General features: G+C 47.1%; 1 protein-coding gene across 2 annotated transcripts in view; it reads right to left on the minus strand.

The window, feature by feature from the left end:
- PLXNA4 (plexin A4) overlaps positions 1-13,819 on the minus strand; it is a 505,817-nt gene that overhangs the window by 92,161 nt on the left and 399,837 nt on the right. For both annotated transcript variants that reach the window (XM_064703091.1, XM_064703090.1), the window contains exon 10: positions 4,439-4,639. In XM_064703091.1, the coding sequence (XP_064559161.1) occupies positions 4,439-4,639 (201 nt within the window). The remainder of the gene's footprint in view (positions 1-4,438; positions 4,640-13,819) is intronic.

The raw sequence follows: 13,819 nt of genomic DNA on the forward strand, positions 1-13,819 counted from the left end.
TCATAAAATAATAAATCAGCCTTCTGAAACATGGAGTCAGATCCTTGTTTCTTCCCTCAGCCTGAGATCCCTCTGAACACTGTCACAACCCACAACTGTGTTTTCCCATGATTTCTGTGAATAGCTCATTTTTTTTCTCAGCTCTGCTTTCTGTTGGATTTTTTTTATCACTCCCTTCACTGAGAGCCACACCACGGAGTCAAATGCCACCGAGATCTCTTGCTGGAGTGCAATGATGTGACAAATAGAGCTGACTTCTCTCCTGTCCCTGAGCCACACAGCACACTGAGCTGCACCACCTCGGGTCTCACAGCAGGCAGAGCTGTGAAAGATTCAGGACAAAACCATCAGCAGGGATTTAGCTGGTGGGAACCAGGGTGTGCCAAGGCCAGGAACCAAGCAAGGATGAGGGATCAGCCCCTGGAGCAGGTAATGGCCCTGATCATGGCATGCTCAGGTGGGTCAGCCCTCCCCATTCCCTCTTCCTCGATCATTTTGGGCTGATTGCAAGTGCTGGGGCTCCCATTGCTTCCCACTGGGAAGATTGCACTCTGCCCTGATACATCCAGCAATTTCAGCCCTTCCTGCTGACATTTTTACTTCCTTATTTCTGCGTCTCCTTAGCTCCCCTGCTTTTCATCCCCTCCCATCCCTCCACGTCCACGCTGTTGGCAGAGCTATCACCAGCACAATAAGGGATGGCAGGAAGGGTCCCTCTGAGTGATAATTGTGTGCCTTGGGTGGTGTGACAGAGGACAAAGCCCAGAGCTGAGTGTCTCAAACCACTTGACAAGAACAATAATTGTCCCGAATGGTGCTGCCTGCAGAGACTTATTGCTGTTATCAAATGAAATATCTCTGGGAAAGACAGGGAGAGAGGCAGATCTGCCTCCTGACAGGGCTGAGCACCCAGGGATCATCAGTGCTGGACGTGGCATTAGTGACAGACAGGCTGCTCACACCTGGGTGTCCTCAGAGCATCTTTCACTGAACTTGGAGCCACTTGGAAAAGGTGTTTAAGCTGGCTCTGACCCCTGGTGTAAATCTTGAGGGATCAGGAAATGCAGAGCAGAAGTTAAGGCTCTTTCCCTGATTCTATCCCGTGTGAAAATAGGAAAAATCCTGAGTTTTGAAGAAGTTTTTCTGTAAGAGACAAATTTGAGCTCCTGGGTGCCTTGTGTGAGATGGGAGGGGGCAGATCTTGGAAAACAAGGCAGGAGTGATTGCTTAGTCTAGCATGCAGCACCAACAGAGGGATCTGCTGGCAGGACAGCATCCCTTCAGGGACATCACAGCACATCCTCCCACCCTCCCCTGGACCTCCTCCAAGCCTGCAATGCAGGTGCTACCTTCAGTGCCTCCTCCAGCAACTGTGCTGAGTAAAACAGCTCTGTCAGAGGGGGTTGGTTGGATTTGCAAACAGGCTCAGACAGCTCTCTCCAAAGCCAGGTGACCCCCGGAGCAGAGGCTCATTGTGCTGCAGTGGCTCCTGCCTGAATGCTAATTCTGGCAGGGAAGGAAATAATCATGATGGAGACAGATCTCCAGCACTCCTTCCCTATTGTCTGTGTCCTCTGCCACCTGCTCCACCAGCCAGGGCTTCTCTGCTGCCTTTTTGTATCTCTCTGAATGCTGCTTTCTTTTGTCTGCCTCTCCCTTCCACATCTCTTTCTCTCAGTGTCTGGCAAATTCCAAGCAACAATGAAATAACATTTCTCAGGGGAAAAAAAAGGAAAGAAGAAAAGAAGACCTCAAATCAGAGAGTCAAAGCTCTTTCAAAAGGAAGGGGAAGAAAAGGGGTGGAAAGGAAAGACAAGAGAAGGAAAGGGGAGGAAAGAAAAGACAAGGGAAGCAAAAAGAGGGAAAAAGGAGGAAAGTGAGGGAGAGGGAAAGGGGAGGGCAGAGGGAGAGAAGAGGCAGAAAGGATAGAAAAGAGTTGGTTTTATTCCCAAATGAGCCTCTGTCCCTGGAGAAGAATTAAATCCACCTGGGCCACCAAAAGCACAGGACAAGCACCCTGCAGACAGCACCAGCAGTGAGGTCATGGAGTGCCTTGGCACCAGCCTGAGGCTCAGCCCTGCCACCCTCTGCAGCTCTGGCTTAGGAAAACAGACATTAAAGTCAAAATGGTGCAGTCACAGCATTCAGGCATCCTATAAGCAAATCCACCGGGGGACTCATCAAACCCCACTTCTCCAGTCCCAGGCACTGGCAAGTTCTTGGAGCATGCAGGTAGTGTGGGAATAATCACCATTGCCTGTCAAAACCACTCTTTTATTGGGTTCTGCAAAGTGGAATGCTGAGGCTGGCTGGAGTTACTTTCCTGCCCAGCCCAACTATGCTTAAATAATCCTTAAATGAGATAATTCATTGGAATGCCTACGTGTGCCAGAGAATTCCTGACTCTAAAGGGTCATTAAAGGTCTGTCTTGCCTGTTAAGACTCTTTGGACAGATATAATCTCTGCCCACCACCATGCAATTCCCCCTTAGCTTCCACCATTTAAAAAAAATAACACTCTAAAGAAAATGTGCATCCCTCCTGAACTTCCCAGTCTGTCCATTTCTAACCTGAAACCTGAATGCTCACAGGTCATTAACCAGTAATGGAAATCAGAGAGAGATGGGAGGGAGGGAGACAAAGGAACAAATAAAAGAGCATCGGTTGGGAAGTTGCTTGTTTGCAACAGATGTAAAATGTGTGAACTGCCTGCAGTCCTCAGCCCTGCTTAATGCAGCAGAATGTGTTGTGACAAGCACTGCCCAGCGTGGAGTGGCTAAAGCCTGTAATTAGCTCTTTGACTAATAAATCATCTCACAGCAGCAGCAACGGAGATGACTCAATGCATATCCTGGAGACATGGATAAACCTCTGGAGAAGCAGGGGTCTCCACTGCACTGGGTGCTGACTGGGTTTGTCCCCAAAAGTGACATTGCTGTGGTGACAGCACTGTCATGACTCACACAGGTTCCTTGCAAGGAGAGTCACAGGTCCTGCCCTTCAGGTGGGGAACTGGAGGTGGGCAGGGACAGACAGGCTGCTCAGAGGGCATGTGAGGGCTGGAGGAAGGTTTGACTCAGCCTAATCCCATCCATTCTTGGATGGCATTTGGTGCAACCTGGTGCAGTGTTGGTGTCCCTGCCTGTCGCAGACATCTTTCAGCAAAAATCCTTTCCTTAGGATTTTTTCTTCTGAAAAGCTGAGAGGCCTCAGGAACAAAATGTAAACAATGATTATCTGCTGTTGTGGAATGCAACAGGTGCTTCTGGGATTGGTCTCATGGGGTTGTTTCTGATTAATGGCCAGTCAAAGTGAGCTGGCTCGGACAGAGAGCCGAGCCACAAGCCTTTGTTATCATTCCTTCCTATTCTATTCTTAGCTAGCCTTCTGATGAAATCTTTTCTTCTATTCTTTTAGTATAGTTTAATGTAATATATATCATAAAATAATAAATCAGCCTTCTGAAACATGGAGTCAGATCCTCATCTCTTCCCTCATCCTAAGACCCCTGTGGACACCATCACACCTGCCCATACAAGGGGTTGGAACTGGATGATCTTCAAGGTTCCTTTTAACCCAACCCATTCTGGGATTCTGTGTTCTCACCTTTTTTCTGACCCATTACATGCTGGCACGTGACTGTTTATATGGGGTTTTATCATCAAACTCCCCCAAAAGAACCTTCACTCTCACGTTGACATCAACACTTGTCCCACTGGAAGCCCTTTATGTAGGAATATGAGCAGGTTAAGCTGATATTGCTGCCTGTGGGTCACAGCTGAGGTGCTCCAGCCCAGCCTGAGGATGGGACCCAGAAGCAACAACTGAGTGGTGGCACCAGCCAGCCCAAGGAGAAAAAAAGGGCAGTGTCAAGCTACCAGTCAACCTTTGCCTTGTGTTTGGAACCACAGAATCATGAAAGCTGGAAAAGGCCTCCAAAATCATCAAATCCAACCTTTGAACACTCCTGCGCCCACTAGACCCTATTGTGAAGTCTGCACCTCGTTTGAACTCTTCCAGGGATGGTGACTCCTGCCTTCATTCTATTTTACTGTTTAGCTACTCTTCCAGTGAAGAAATTTTTCTTAATAACCAACCTGAACCTCTCCCAGGGATGGTGACTCCACCACTGCCTTCATCCTATTTTAATGTTTAAACACTCTTCCCGTGAAGAAATTTTTCTTAATATCCAACCTCAACCTCCCCTGTCATTTTGAGGCCATTTCCCCTTGTCCTATCACCATCTGCCTGGGAGAAAAGCCAAACCCCAACCTCACCACAACCTCCAGGTTGTTCCAGAGAGCAATAAACTCTTCCTCGAGCCTTCTTTCCTCCAGATAACCAACTCCAGCATCCTGAATGAGGTGAGAAGGGCTGTGCCAGGACCCCATGTCCCCTGGGCACAGTGCTGTGGGCACGTGTGTCCCCTGCAGCTCACCGAGGTGTTCTGGCACTGCACGCTGGAGCTGTTGAACCTCAGGGCTGGCACCCTCTGCTCGCTGCCCTGGATGTTGAGGATGCACTCGTAGCCCCGCTGGCCTGACTGGGGCTGGGGCAGGTTCTTGGCCTTCAGAGTGATGGGTTTGATCACCTCCACAGGCACCAGGATCTTCTCGGCCTGCAGCAGCTGGGGGCAGTCCTGGGGAGAGAGCAGACACCAAAGCAAGTCAGCACATGGGTTTGCCAGCCTCAGGAAGAGTCCTGTGGTGTCACAGACATCTTTTCATGAAAATCCTTTCCTTAGGATTTTTTCCTCCTGAGAAGCTGAGAGGCTTCAGGAACAAATGTAAACAATGGTTATCTGCTGCTCTGGAATGCAACAGGTGCATCTGTGATTGGTCCATGTTGGATGTTTCTAATTAATGGCCAATCACAGCTCAGCTGGCTCAGACAGAGAGTCTGGGACAGCTGCCTTTGTTATTCATTCCTTTCTATTCTTAGCTTAGCTAGCCTTCTGAGATGAAACCTTTTCTTCTATTCTTTTAGTATAGTTTTAATGTAATATATATCATAAAATAATAAATCAGCCTTGTGAAATATGGAGTCAAATCCTCATCTCTTCCCTCAACATAAGACCCCTGTGAACACCGTAACACTGTGGTGCTTCCCAACCTTCTCAGTTTGCCTGACTACAAAGCCTTTGCAGCTCCCTGGGCTTTGGTTTATTACTGAGCTATTCAAGGAGCATTCCCGGGAAGGCTCAGATAAACAGGTGAGGAAGGATTGCTTTCCTTCCTCCTTTTCTGCACACCATCCTTTCCTATCTCCCTGGCTTATTTCAGCCTCCAGGACCCTGGGAAGCCACCTCTGGTGCTTTCTCATACCTGCCCTGTTTATTCAGGTAATGGAAAAGCAATCATGTTCTCTCCACAGACTTAACCCAGTCACAATGCCATGATAAAAGTGAATAAAGCAAAAATCTGAGCACAATTCCTCACTTCCCAACAGCCAGCACACCCCTGTACAAAAGGCACGGCTCCATCAAGACCTGTTGGAACCTATGGAGTCAGGGTTGCTAAAAAGAGAATTTATTTTGGCTCAGAAGAGGAGAAAATATTCATTACAGAGATCTAGACCCAGCTGCCAAGAAACAACTGTCACAAAAAGCATGGAGACCCCTTGGAAAAGCTTTCCACTGGCTCACAAAAGGAGAAATGCCAAGTGGATGTTGCTAATGTGGTGCCTCTTCATGGGTCCCTCGCACAGGTGAACCCTGGGCACCCAAAGCTGCCTAACAGGTGGCTGCATTTAAAATTTCATTAATTAGCACAGCTTAATTAGTCAGAGTAGGCATGCTGTGCTTCTTCATAGCCCAGTCAGACAGCTGCAGGATGTCCCTTTCATGGATTCTGGGGTGATATCAGCTCTTTAGGAAATTACTGCGGCCTTTGCCTGTCCTGCCCAAAGTTAAACCCAGGTCCAGTTGGTTCCAGTAGAGACAGGGAATTGAAGGTGAGGGCAGGAGGAAAATGACTGATTCAGGGCAGAAGAGTAGGGAAGGGTTCAAAAGTGGAATTTATGGCTCATTGAGAGCCTGGGATCTTGTTAGCGCAGATGGTGGGAGCATCTTAGTGAAGCAAATAGCTGAGGGAGATAAAGAAATGGATCAGATGTGCAACATCTGTAGCTACACCAACCAGAGACAGAATTACCAGAGCCAAAAATCATCACATGGAGGATGTGAGCTCATCCCTGGCCAGGGACAGGCAGAAAATCCAGTAACCACCCAATGCATCCCTGCAGTGAAGTCCAGAACCTTCCCAAGTCCTAGAGAGGATCTGAGGGTCTGTCCTAAGGGGGTACCAGACTGAGGAGCCTGAGAGATGATTTTTCATCCGCATTTACATGGTGATGCTCATGGTGGAAGTGACTGAGAGCCACTGATGTGCTTAAACTGGGCTGGCACCAGAACCAGGAGAGCCAAGCACAGCCCCTGGAGCTGGGTGGAGCTGAAGCACCTTGGATCCAGTCGCTCTTTGCCTGAGATAATCTGGCACAAGGCCTGGCTTGATGTGTGCTGCCAAGGCTTAACAGGCCATCCCATTAACCAGGCTGGAAGGAGGAAGGGTTGGAGGTGGAAAACCTATGGGGTGCTGCAATGCAGGGATCAGCTTTACCACTGGCACCCCCTGCAGTGTTGGGGGTGCAGGATTGAGGAGCTACTCCCTGATCCAGCCCTCCCTGCCCTTGCTGCTGTTCTGTGATGGAACCTCTCCAGGGAGCTCCTAATGCTGGAACACAATGGGTAAAGCATCACTGAAGCATTTTTCTTGGTAAAAGAGCAAGGCTTAACCATCTGGAAAGTCTTCCCAAGCTTGGGTTCAATGGTTCTACCATACCATGGCACACGAGCATTAAGGCTCCCTGTACCTGCTCAGCACAAAAATGTGAGGCATAATCTGTAATCCTGGCTGATTTAAGACAAATAAAAACCCCAGAGAGCAGAAGAAGGAGGTGATCTAGGCTATAATAAAGAGTTTTCATTACTGATCACACCAGCAGATGCAACCACCATTTAGGACCTTATATCTTCAACACCCCTGACCCTTCCACATCACCTGCACAACAAATCCTGGAGCCTCTGCCTCAGCTCCCTCTCTTTCTCCTGGCACAAGGAAAGACATTGGCAGCAGCCTCTCCTTGTTTTTTTTCCAGGAGCTGAGAGAGAGATGCCCTGGCAGAGGGAATCAGTGGGGCAGGAGGGTGGGTGAGCCCTATCAGCCGCCGCGCAGCCGTTCCCCAGGAGCGGGCATTTCACTTGATGTGTGTCACAGAGAAAAGCCTCTGGTGGGGGCTGTGGCATGGAGGATGGAGATAGTCCACTCTGCTACCTGCAGGCCAATCCCAGCCCTCCAGCCTGGTCTTTCTTGTGGGGCTTTATCCTGTCCCCCTCCACCACTGGTGCTGTAACCTTTCCGATAACACTTGTTTCAAGTTCATTAACGAGCCGTGATTGAGGCAGCCCCAAAACAGGGTTCGTTTGCATATAAAAAGCTTTGCAGTGCTGTGAGGAAGTTCATTATAGATAATTGAAGAGGCAAGCGCCATAAAGAGGAAATCCTCCCAATGTGGCTTTATCTGATTGACCTAATGTTCTTTCTAATTGAAACGGGGAGGGGAAAAGGCAATTTCATTGGGTGATGTACTGCATAAAACCTCAGAGCTTGGACCAGGCTCTGGGTTCAGATTCAAACACAGAACTCATTTTGCAGCCTGTGTCAAGCTTTGGGTGGTTTGTATTTTTGGGAGTAAAACAGGCCAGGTTTGTATTTTTGAGGGTAAAACATCAAGCTGACCAGAGTAGACCCAAGCAGAAAGCTTTGTAAAAAAGAGGTATTTGGACATTTTGCAGTGGAGACACTTTCTCTTCACCCTTCTCCTTGGTTGGAAGAATACAGTTTTCACAGGACGTAGGGAAATAAAATCATAGACTGCCAACAAATGCACCAAGGATGGGCACAATCCCATCCCTTTTTTGCCTTCGATATATAATAAATTAAACCTTTTGCCTGACTCTAAGGGGAGCTGGCAATCCAGAGAATCATTGTTGATTCATTTTGTGTGTGTAGCTTCATTCTAGCTCTTGAATGCTTTCAAATGACTCAGTCCATTTAAAATAATATCCTCCACCCTTGCCAATTACTGGTATCAGCAGCGATGCACACCTCACATCACCAAAATTTTGCCAATTACCAAGTCAGAGAGCTTTTGCAGTGAAACCACTGCACAAAATGAGCTGTACTCATTGGGTCGATGGTAGTTTAATTTTCTTTATTTATAACTCCTCATAGAGCGCCTGCAAATGTGTTTTTGTTGTAGCTAGCAGGAATAATAAAGTCTCAGAAATATGAGGACCTTTTCTCTCACATGTGTGTTATGGCCTTCATCAGAGCTGAGCCTGAGCTTGTCTCCAGTGAGAGCCATTGAGAGGATGCTGCTAAAGAGGATGAGGAGGCTTCTCTGAGGCTGTGTGGTCTTAGCCCTGAACTAATTAGTTTGGTTTCTTTATGGTGCTTCATACATCCAAAGTTATGATTTCATGGAGGTTTCACTATGCTGTTTTCCATTATAAGCTGGAGACTGACAAAACATCCCAAGTTCCTCTCCTAGGAAAAGGCACATCAGGATGTCTCGCAGCCTTGTGATACTGCACAGGTTTTCTCCCAACTTATTTTGACAGTTTCACTCTCTGTTCGTGTTGTTGGCCAGGATTATGATCCAAAGGATCATCAAAGTGTTTTCCAGTTCCCAGTAGAAAAGGAGTTTTATCTACCTTGGGTGGCAGGCATTCCACATGGGAACAGGGAACACATCCATGGAGGTTTAATACAATGAACCTCCCACCTACCAACAGCCCCCACATTTTACTGGGGCTCACCCATCCCCACTTGTGCATCTCTTGTCAGCCAGAGCATCCAGGAGAGGGAACCTTTCCAGCTTTTCCTTCATACTCCTCCCTCACCATCCCTGGCAGCATTGGCTGTATCTCCACTTTCCATGGAAGGGAAATAAAGCTCACCTAATGCTGAGGGCACTGGGGGCACCACTGCCCAGATATTAACTTTCTTAATTTCTTTACTCAACCCTTGACAATGGGTTTTCACCCTTCCTCTCCCAGAAGAGTAGGAGTCACCTCCATTCAGGAACAGACCATTAATTCCTTCACTGCTCCTTCATTACTTCATTCCAGCACTAACGCCATCAAAGCATCCAGTTCCTCTTTTCTTCTGCCATTAAAACCCATTTCTTTAACTTTACAGGGTTTTTACTAAGACTTTCCTTTCTATATCCCTCATCCAGCAAACATATTTGTACCTTATCTAAGGCATCTTGCCTGAAAAAAAAAATGACCACACAGTGAATCTAAGCGGTGACCAAGATTGACTCACTCAGGCCCTTTGGGACCCCGTAAGAAATGAAACTCAGAATGTTATTTACTCAGTTATTACGTAAATAAATACATCTTTTGTTCATCTGCTCTGCCGAGCTGCAATGTTCTGTTTTCTCTGCGTTCCCTCTGGCTTTGTCACCCGCCCACTCTGCTGTAATCAAGTCAAGAGGGTAAGAGTTGAGAGGCAGGGATTGGGTTTTTATAAAGATATCTAGACCACAGCATCTGGATGCTCTGTAAATTAAACTAGATTAAAAAAAACTAGATTAAAAACAAAAACAGACCAAGGAAAGAGAAAGAAAAGGCAGACAAGGAATGAGAAAAAGGAGAGGGAAAACAGGCAAAAGAGAGGCAAAACCCCCCTGACCTTTCACTGACCTTGCAGAAATCAGATTTCACCTGGATAAAATGCAGGAAAAAAGCAAGTTTACAAATGAGAGGCAGCAGGGACTGCCTGGAATTTGTTTCCTGCAGTTGTCTCTCACACCTCTGCACAGCCACACAGGGTCACCACCCTGTACTGCAAACCCAGGGCTCCAGGGCTGCCAAGCTGGTTCCTTTTAAACTCCTGCACAGCTTCCCAGACCTTGGATAGTCTGGAGAAGGAAGCAGCAAGGAGCTCTCCATCCCCAGTGCAGGAGGAGAAGGGGTGAGTTACAGTCCACGCTGTGTTTACATTATTATACCACTAATTCTTAGCGTCGTAAAAATTATATTTAAAATTTACACAAACAGTGCTGGGGAACGTTATTATGTTATAAAGTGGAATCAGGTCAATGCCTTGTAGGCAGGAATCCAAGCTCCATAAATTTCTGGATATACTTCTCCCAAATTTACATCGGCACCAGCAGCAATCAAACCAGCTCCGAAAAAAAGCTCACCCGGTCAAAGAATTTTTTAATGCACCATATATTTTATCTGCACTTCCTAAGTTTACAGTGTTGTTAGCCTGATTGATGGTGTGCTTATTTATTGGCACAGCAAAAGTAATAATACATGAGGAAAACGCTCCGAACTTTAAAGGCAGCTGATGAAGAGAAAGCAACAGGATTTATGGGAAGTGTAAACATCTGCAGAGACAACAAAGGAATAATTGAGTCCCTGCATCTCTGTCACTTCTGGGGGCTCCTTTCTAGTCAAGAGTCTTCCATGCACTCAGAAGCAAATTCCAGCTCTCTTTTGTCAGGCATTGCAAGGGGTTCTGGTGCCTGGCAAAAGGGGGCTGGCCTGGAAGCTGGTGGCCAGGCTAGGGAAGGATTTGGTTCTGTTTTAGCTCTGTCCACTCTGGCAGCTGCACATGTCTATTGTATTTGTGGGGTGCCCCGTGGCAGGAAGGAATGATTAATCTGATTCCATGCTCTCAGAAGGCTAATTTATTATTTTGTGATACTATATTGTATTAAAGAATACTAAACTAAACTATACTAAAGATTACAGGAAGGATACAGACAGAAGGCAAAAAAGATAATTATGAAAACTCATTACTCTTTCCAGAGTCCCAACACAGCCTGACCCTGATTGGCCACTAAGTTAAAACAATTCACATGAAACCAATGAAACAATCACCAGTGTGATAAACAATCTCCAAACACATTCCTCATATGAGCACAACACAGGAGAAGGACATGAAATAATTATTGTTTTCCCTTTTCTCTGAGGCTTCTCAGCTTCCCAGGAGAAAATCCTGGGCAAAGGGATTTTTCAGAAGATATGAATATGACACATGTCAGTGGTGGCTTGCACAGATCAGGGCACAGACACCACAGCTGGAGGGAGACCAGCAGGTCATAAAATGGGCTGGGCTGGAAAGGATATTAAAGATCGTCCAGTTCCACCCCCTGCCATGGGCAGGGACACCTTCCACTATCCCAGGTGGCTTCAACCTGGCCTTGAACACTCCCAGGGATGGGACATCCAAAATTTCTCAGGGAAACCTCTAGCAGAGCCTCCTCACTGATGGACTGAAGATCATCATCTCAGCTGCCCTGGGTCCCTGGCCTGGTGCTGTGGAGGCTGGGGAGTGATGAGTGATGCTGATCACCAGAGAGTGGCTGCTCACAAGCAGGATCTAAATGAAGATAAGCAACGTCCCCTGCCATGGCTCACTGCCCACTCCTGGTGATTGGGAGCAAAGTGATTCCCCCAAGGCCATGCAGGCAGCGCTGGGAAATGACCCAGGTCTGTTGAGAGCTTGATCCTAACCCAGGACTGTTCTGCCTCTGAAGTCAGTCCACACATCACTGCTGATGAACATTAATGATTTTACCCTCCTTTAATTCTTTATTAATAGAGTCTTTCTTAGCTGGTCCATTATTTCACGAGGATCAAGGTCAGGCTGCCATAATTACCCAAGCGCCACATTTATCCTTTTTAAATAGAGACACAACATTAGCTTTCTTTCAGCCCTTTGCTGCTTTGACACACTCTCAGAAGGAGAAGTAATGATCCAGAGAGCAGGAGCCTTCTGGTCCCTGGATTAGGGGAGTGGACCAGTGACAAAAATAGTCAATGGTTTTGTCCTGAGGTCCATCTGCTTGCTGGAAAGAGGCTGCTGGGGACACGTGAGTAGCCTCAGTCCTGATGCCTCCTGAGCTTGGAAATAATAAATAATATGAATATGTGGATTGAGGAAGGTGCTATGTGTGCAAGAGACAAGAAAACCATGTATTTACTTGGGCAATCTGCCTTTTGTTAAAGGAAATGCCTGGTTAAGTAAGGGAGTTCTTCTGAATAACTCACATAGGAAAACTGGGTTGTGCAAAGCTGTGGAAGGCACAGAGCAGAGCACAGACATCTAATAAAACAGCAATTAATTCCTCCTCTAATTATGCCTATATAAATCTGCACCCTTCCCAGCCAGCCTTCTGTAAGGAGTTCTACCAGAAGTTCACAAGAACTTCTGTGCATGTTCCTGCCCACAACAGAGGGGCTGGAATTAGATAATGTTTAAGGTCCCTTCCAACCCAAATCACTCTGATTCCACCATAATGACATTGACCTGTCACTCCTCAACAAAGTTCATTATTAACCAGTGCCAAGAAATGGGTTTGGCACACACAAGGGACATTATCCAACTAAGAATTCCTCAGAAGTGGGAGGCATTCCCATGACAACACCTTCCCATGGGGATTTCTGGGGTCTAACGAGGGTTGAGCCCAAGCTGTAGTGCCTTCTTCCTAAGAGGACTGAAAGCCTATTTCTCCTCTAAAGCTGTGCATTTTTACAGCCAGCGGGAACCTGAGAACCCCAGAACTCTCTGGAAATTTGAGGGCTCCAGACTTTGGCCCAACGAGGCCCAAAATGGTCAGTGAGTTTTGCAGTGGATGGAGGAGACAGAGGAACAGATGGGCTGGAGGTTGCACAAAGGTCACTTCCTTTAGAAACCAGGACAGAAGCCCAGGGAATCATCACAGCTTGGCTCCCACAGTGGGAAGGTCAGGACCACGATATCAGAGCTCTTATCCTCCTTTCCCTCCCCGAGATCCACGGCAATGTGAGATAACACCAAGCCAAAGCAAATGGACTCATGCTCAAAGAGCAGGCAGGAAAGGAGGGTTTGGGCTCCTGGAGATGCCCCAAGAGAGGCAGGACTCACATTCCAGCCTCACCTCTTATCTGCAGCCTCAACATCCTGAGAATGTTTCTCCTTGGCCAGCCCCCAAAGCGGTGAATGCAGCTGATGCTACAATGGAGAAAAGCAAATTCTTCCAAGCCAAGACATCACCCTGGACTGTCTGAACGGGGAATTGTCCTTCCTCCCTCAGACTGCAGGGTGCCACAGGCATCCCAGCAGTTCTGACAGATATCCAGAGAGCCAAAAAACCCTGTAGCCACTTGAGGCATTACAATAGCACTGCACTGAGCTGGGCTTTCAAAACAACATAAGCTTTTCCCAGTGTTTTGTCAAGGATGCTGTGTTGGCGGGGACAGATGAACATTAGCCTGCTGCATTCTGAGATCACTCTGTCCTGTGGGATAGATAATCCTGCACGACAAAGATGAGCAGCCCAACTGTTATGAAAAACAGCAGGGACACAGTGCTGAGTGTCAGATGTTTCTTGTATCTCTCATTCCAACCCTGAGCCGCTCCTCGAAATCACACGAGCAGGTCCTTGATTAGTCACTCACAAGGTGAGGCTGAGCTCTATGAAAACAAGATGTGCATTAAGGTAGGATGTACTACTTTAAAAAAAATCCCTTTTCCATCATTTCTCAGATCCTCTGGTGGTTTGGTTGAACATCTCAACAAGAGGAGAAAGGATGGAGCTGTTGTGCACCAGGGCAGATTTCCTGAAGATTCACCACCATAATGATCAGAAATAGATTAGATATTAGACACATGAGATATATATTAAGAAGAAATTATTTATTCTGTAGGTGGTGAGGCCCTGGCACAGGTTGCCCAGAGAAACTGTGGCTGCCCCTGGA

The sequence above is a fragment of the Zonotrichia leucophrys genome, chromosome 1A (genome assembly GCF_028769735.1).
Source record: "Zonotrichia leucophrys gambelii isolate GWCS_2022_RI chromosome 1A, RI_Zleu_2.0, whole genome shotgun sequence".
Classification (NCBI taxonomy): domain Eukaryota; kingdom Metazoa; phylum Chordata; class Aves; order Passeriformes; family Passerellidae; genus Zonotrichia; species Zonotrichia leucophrys.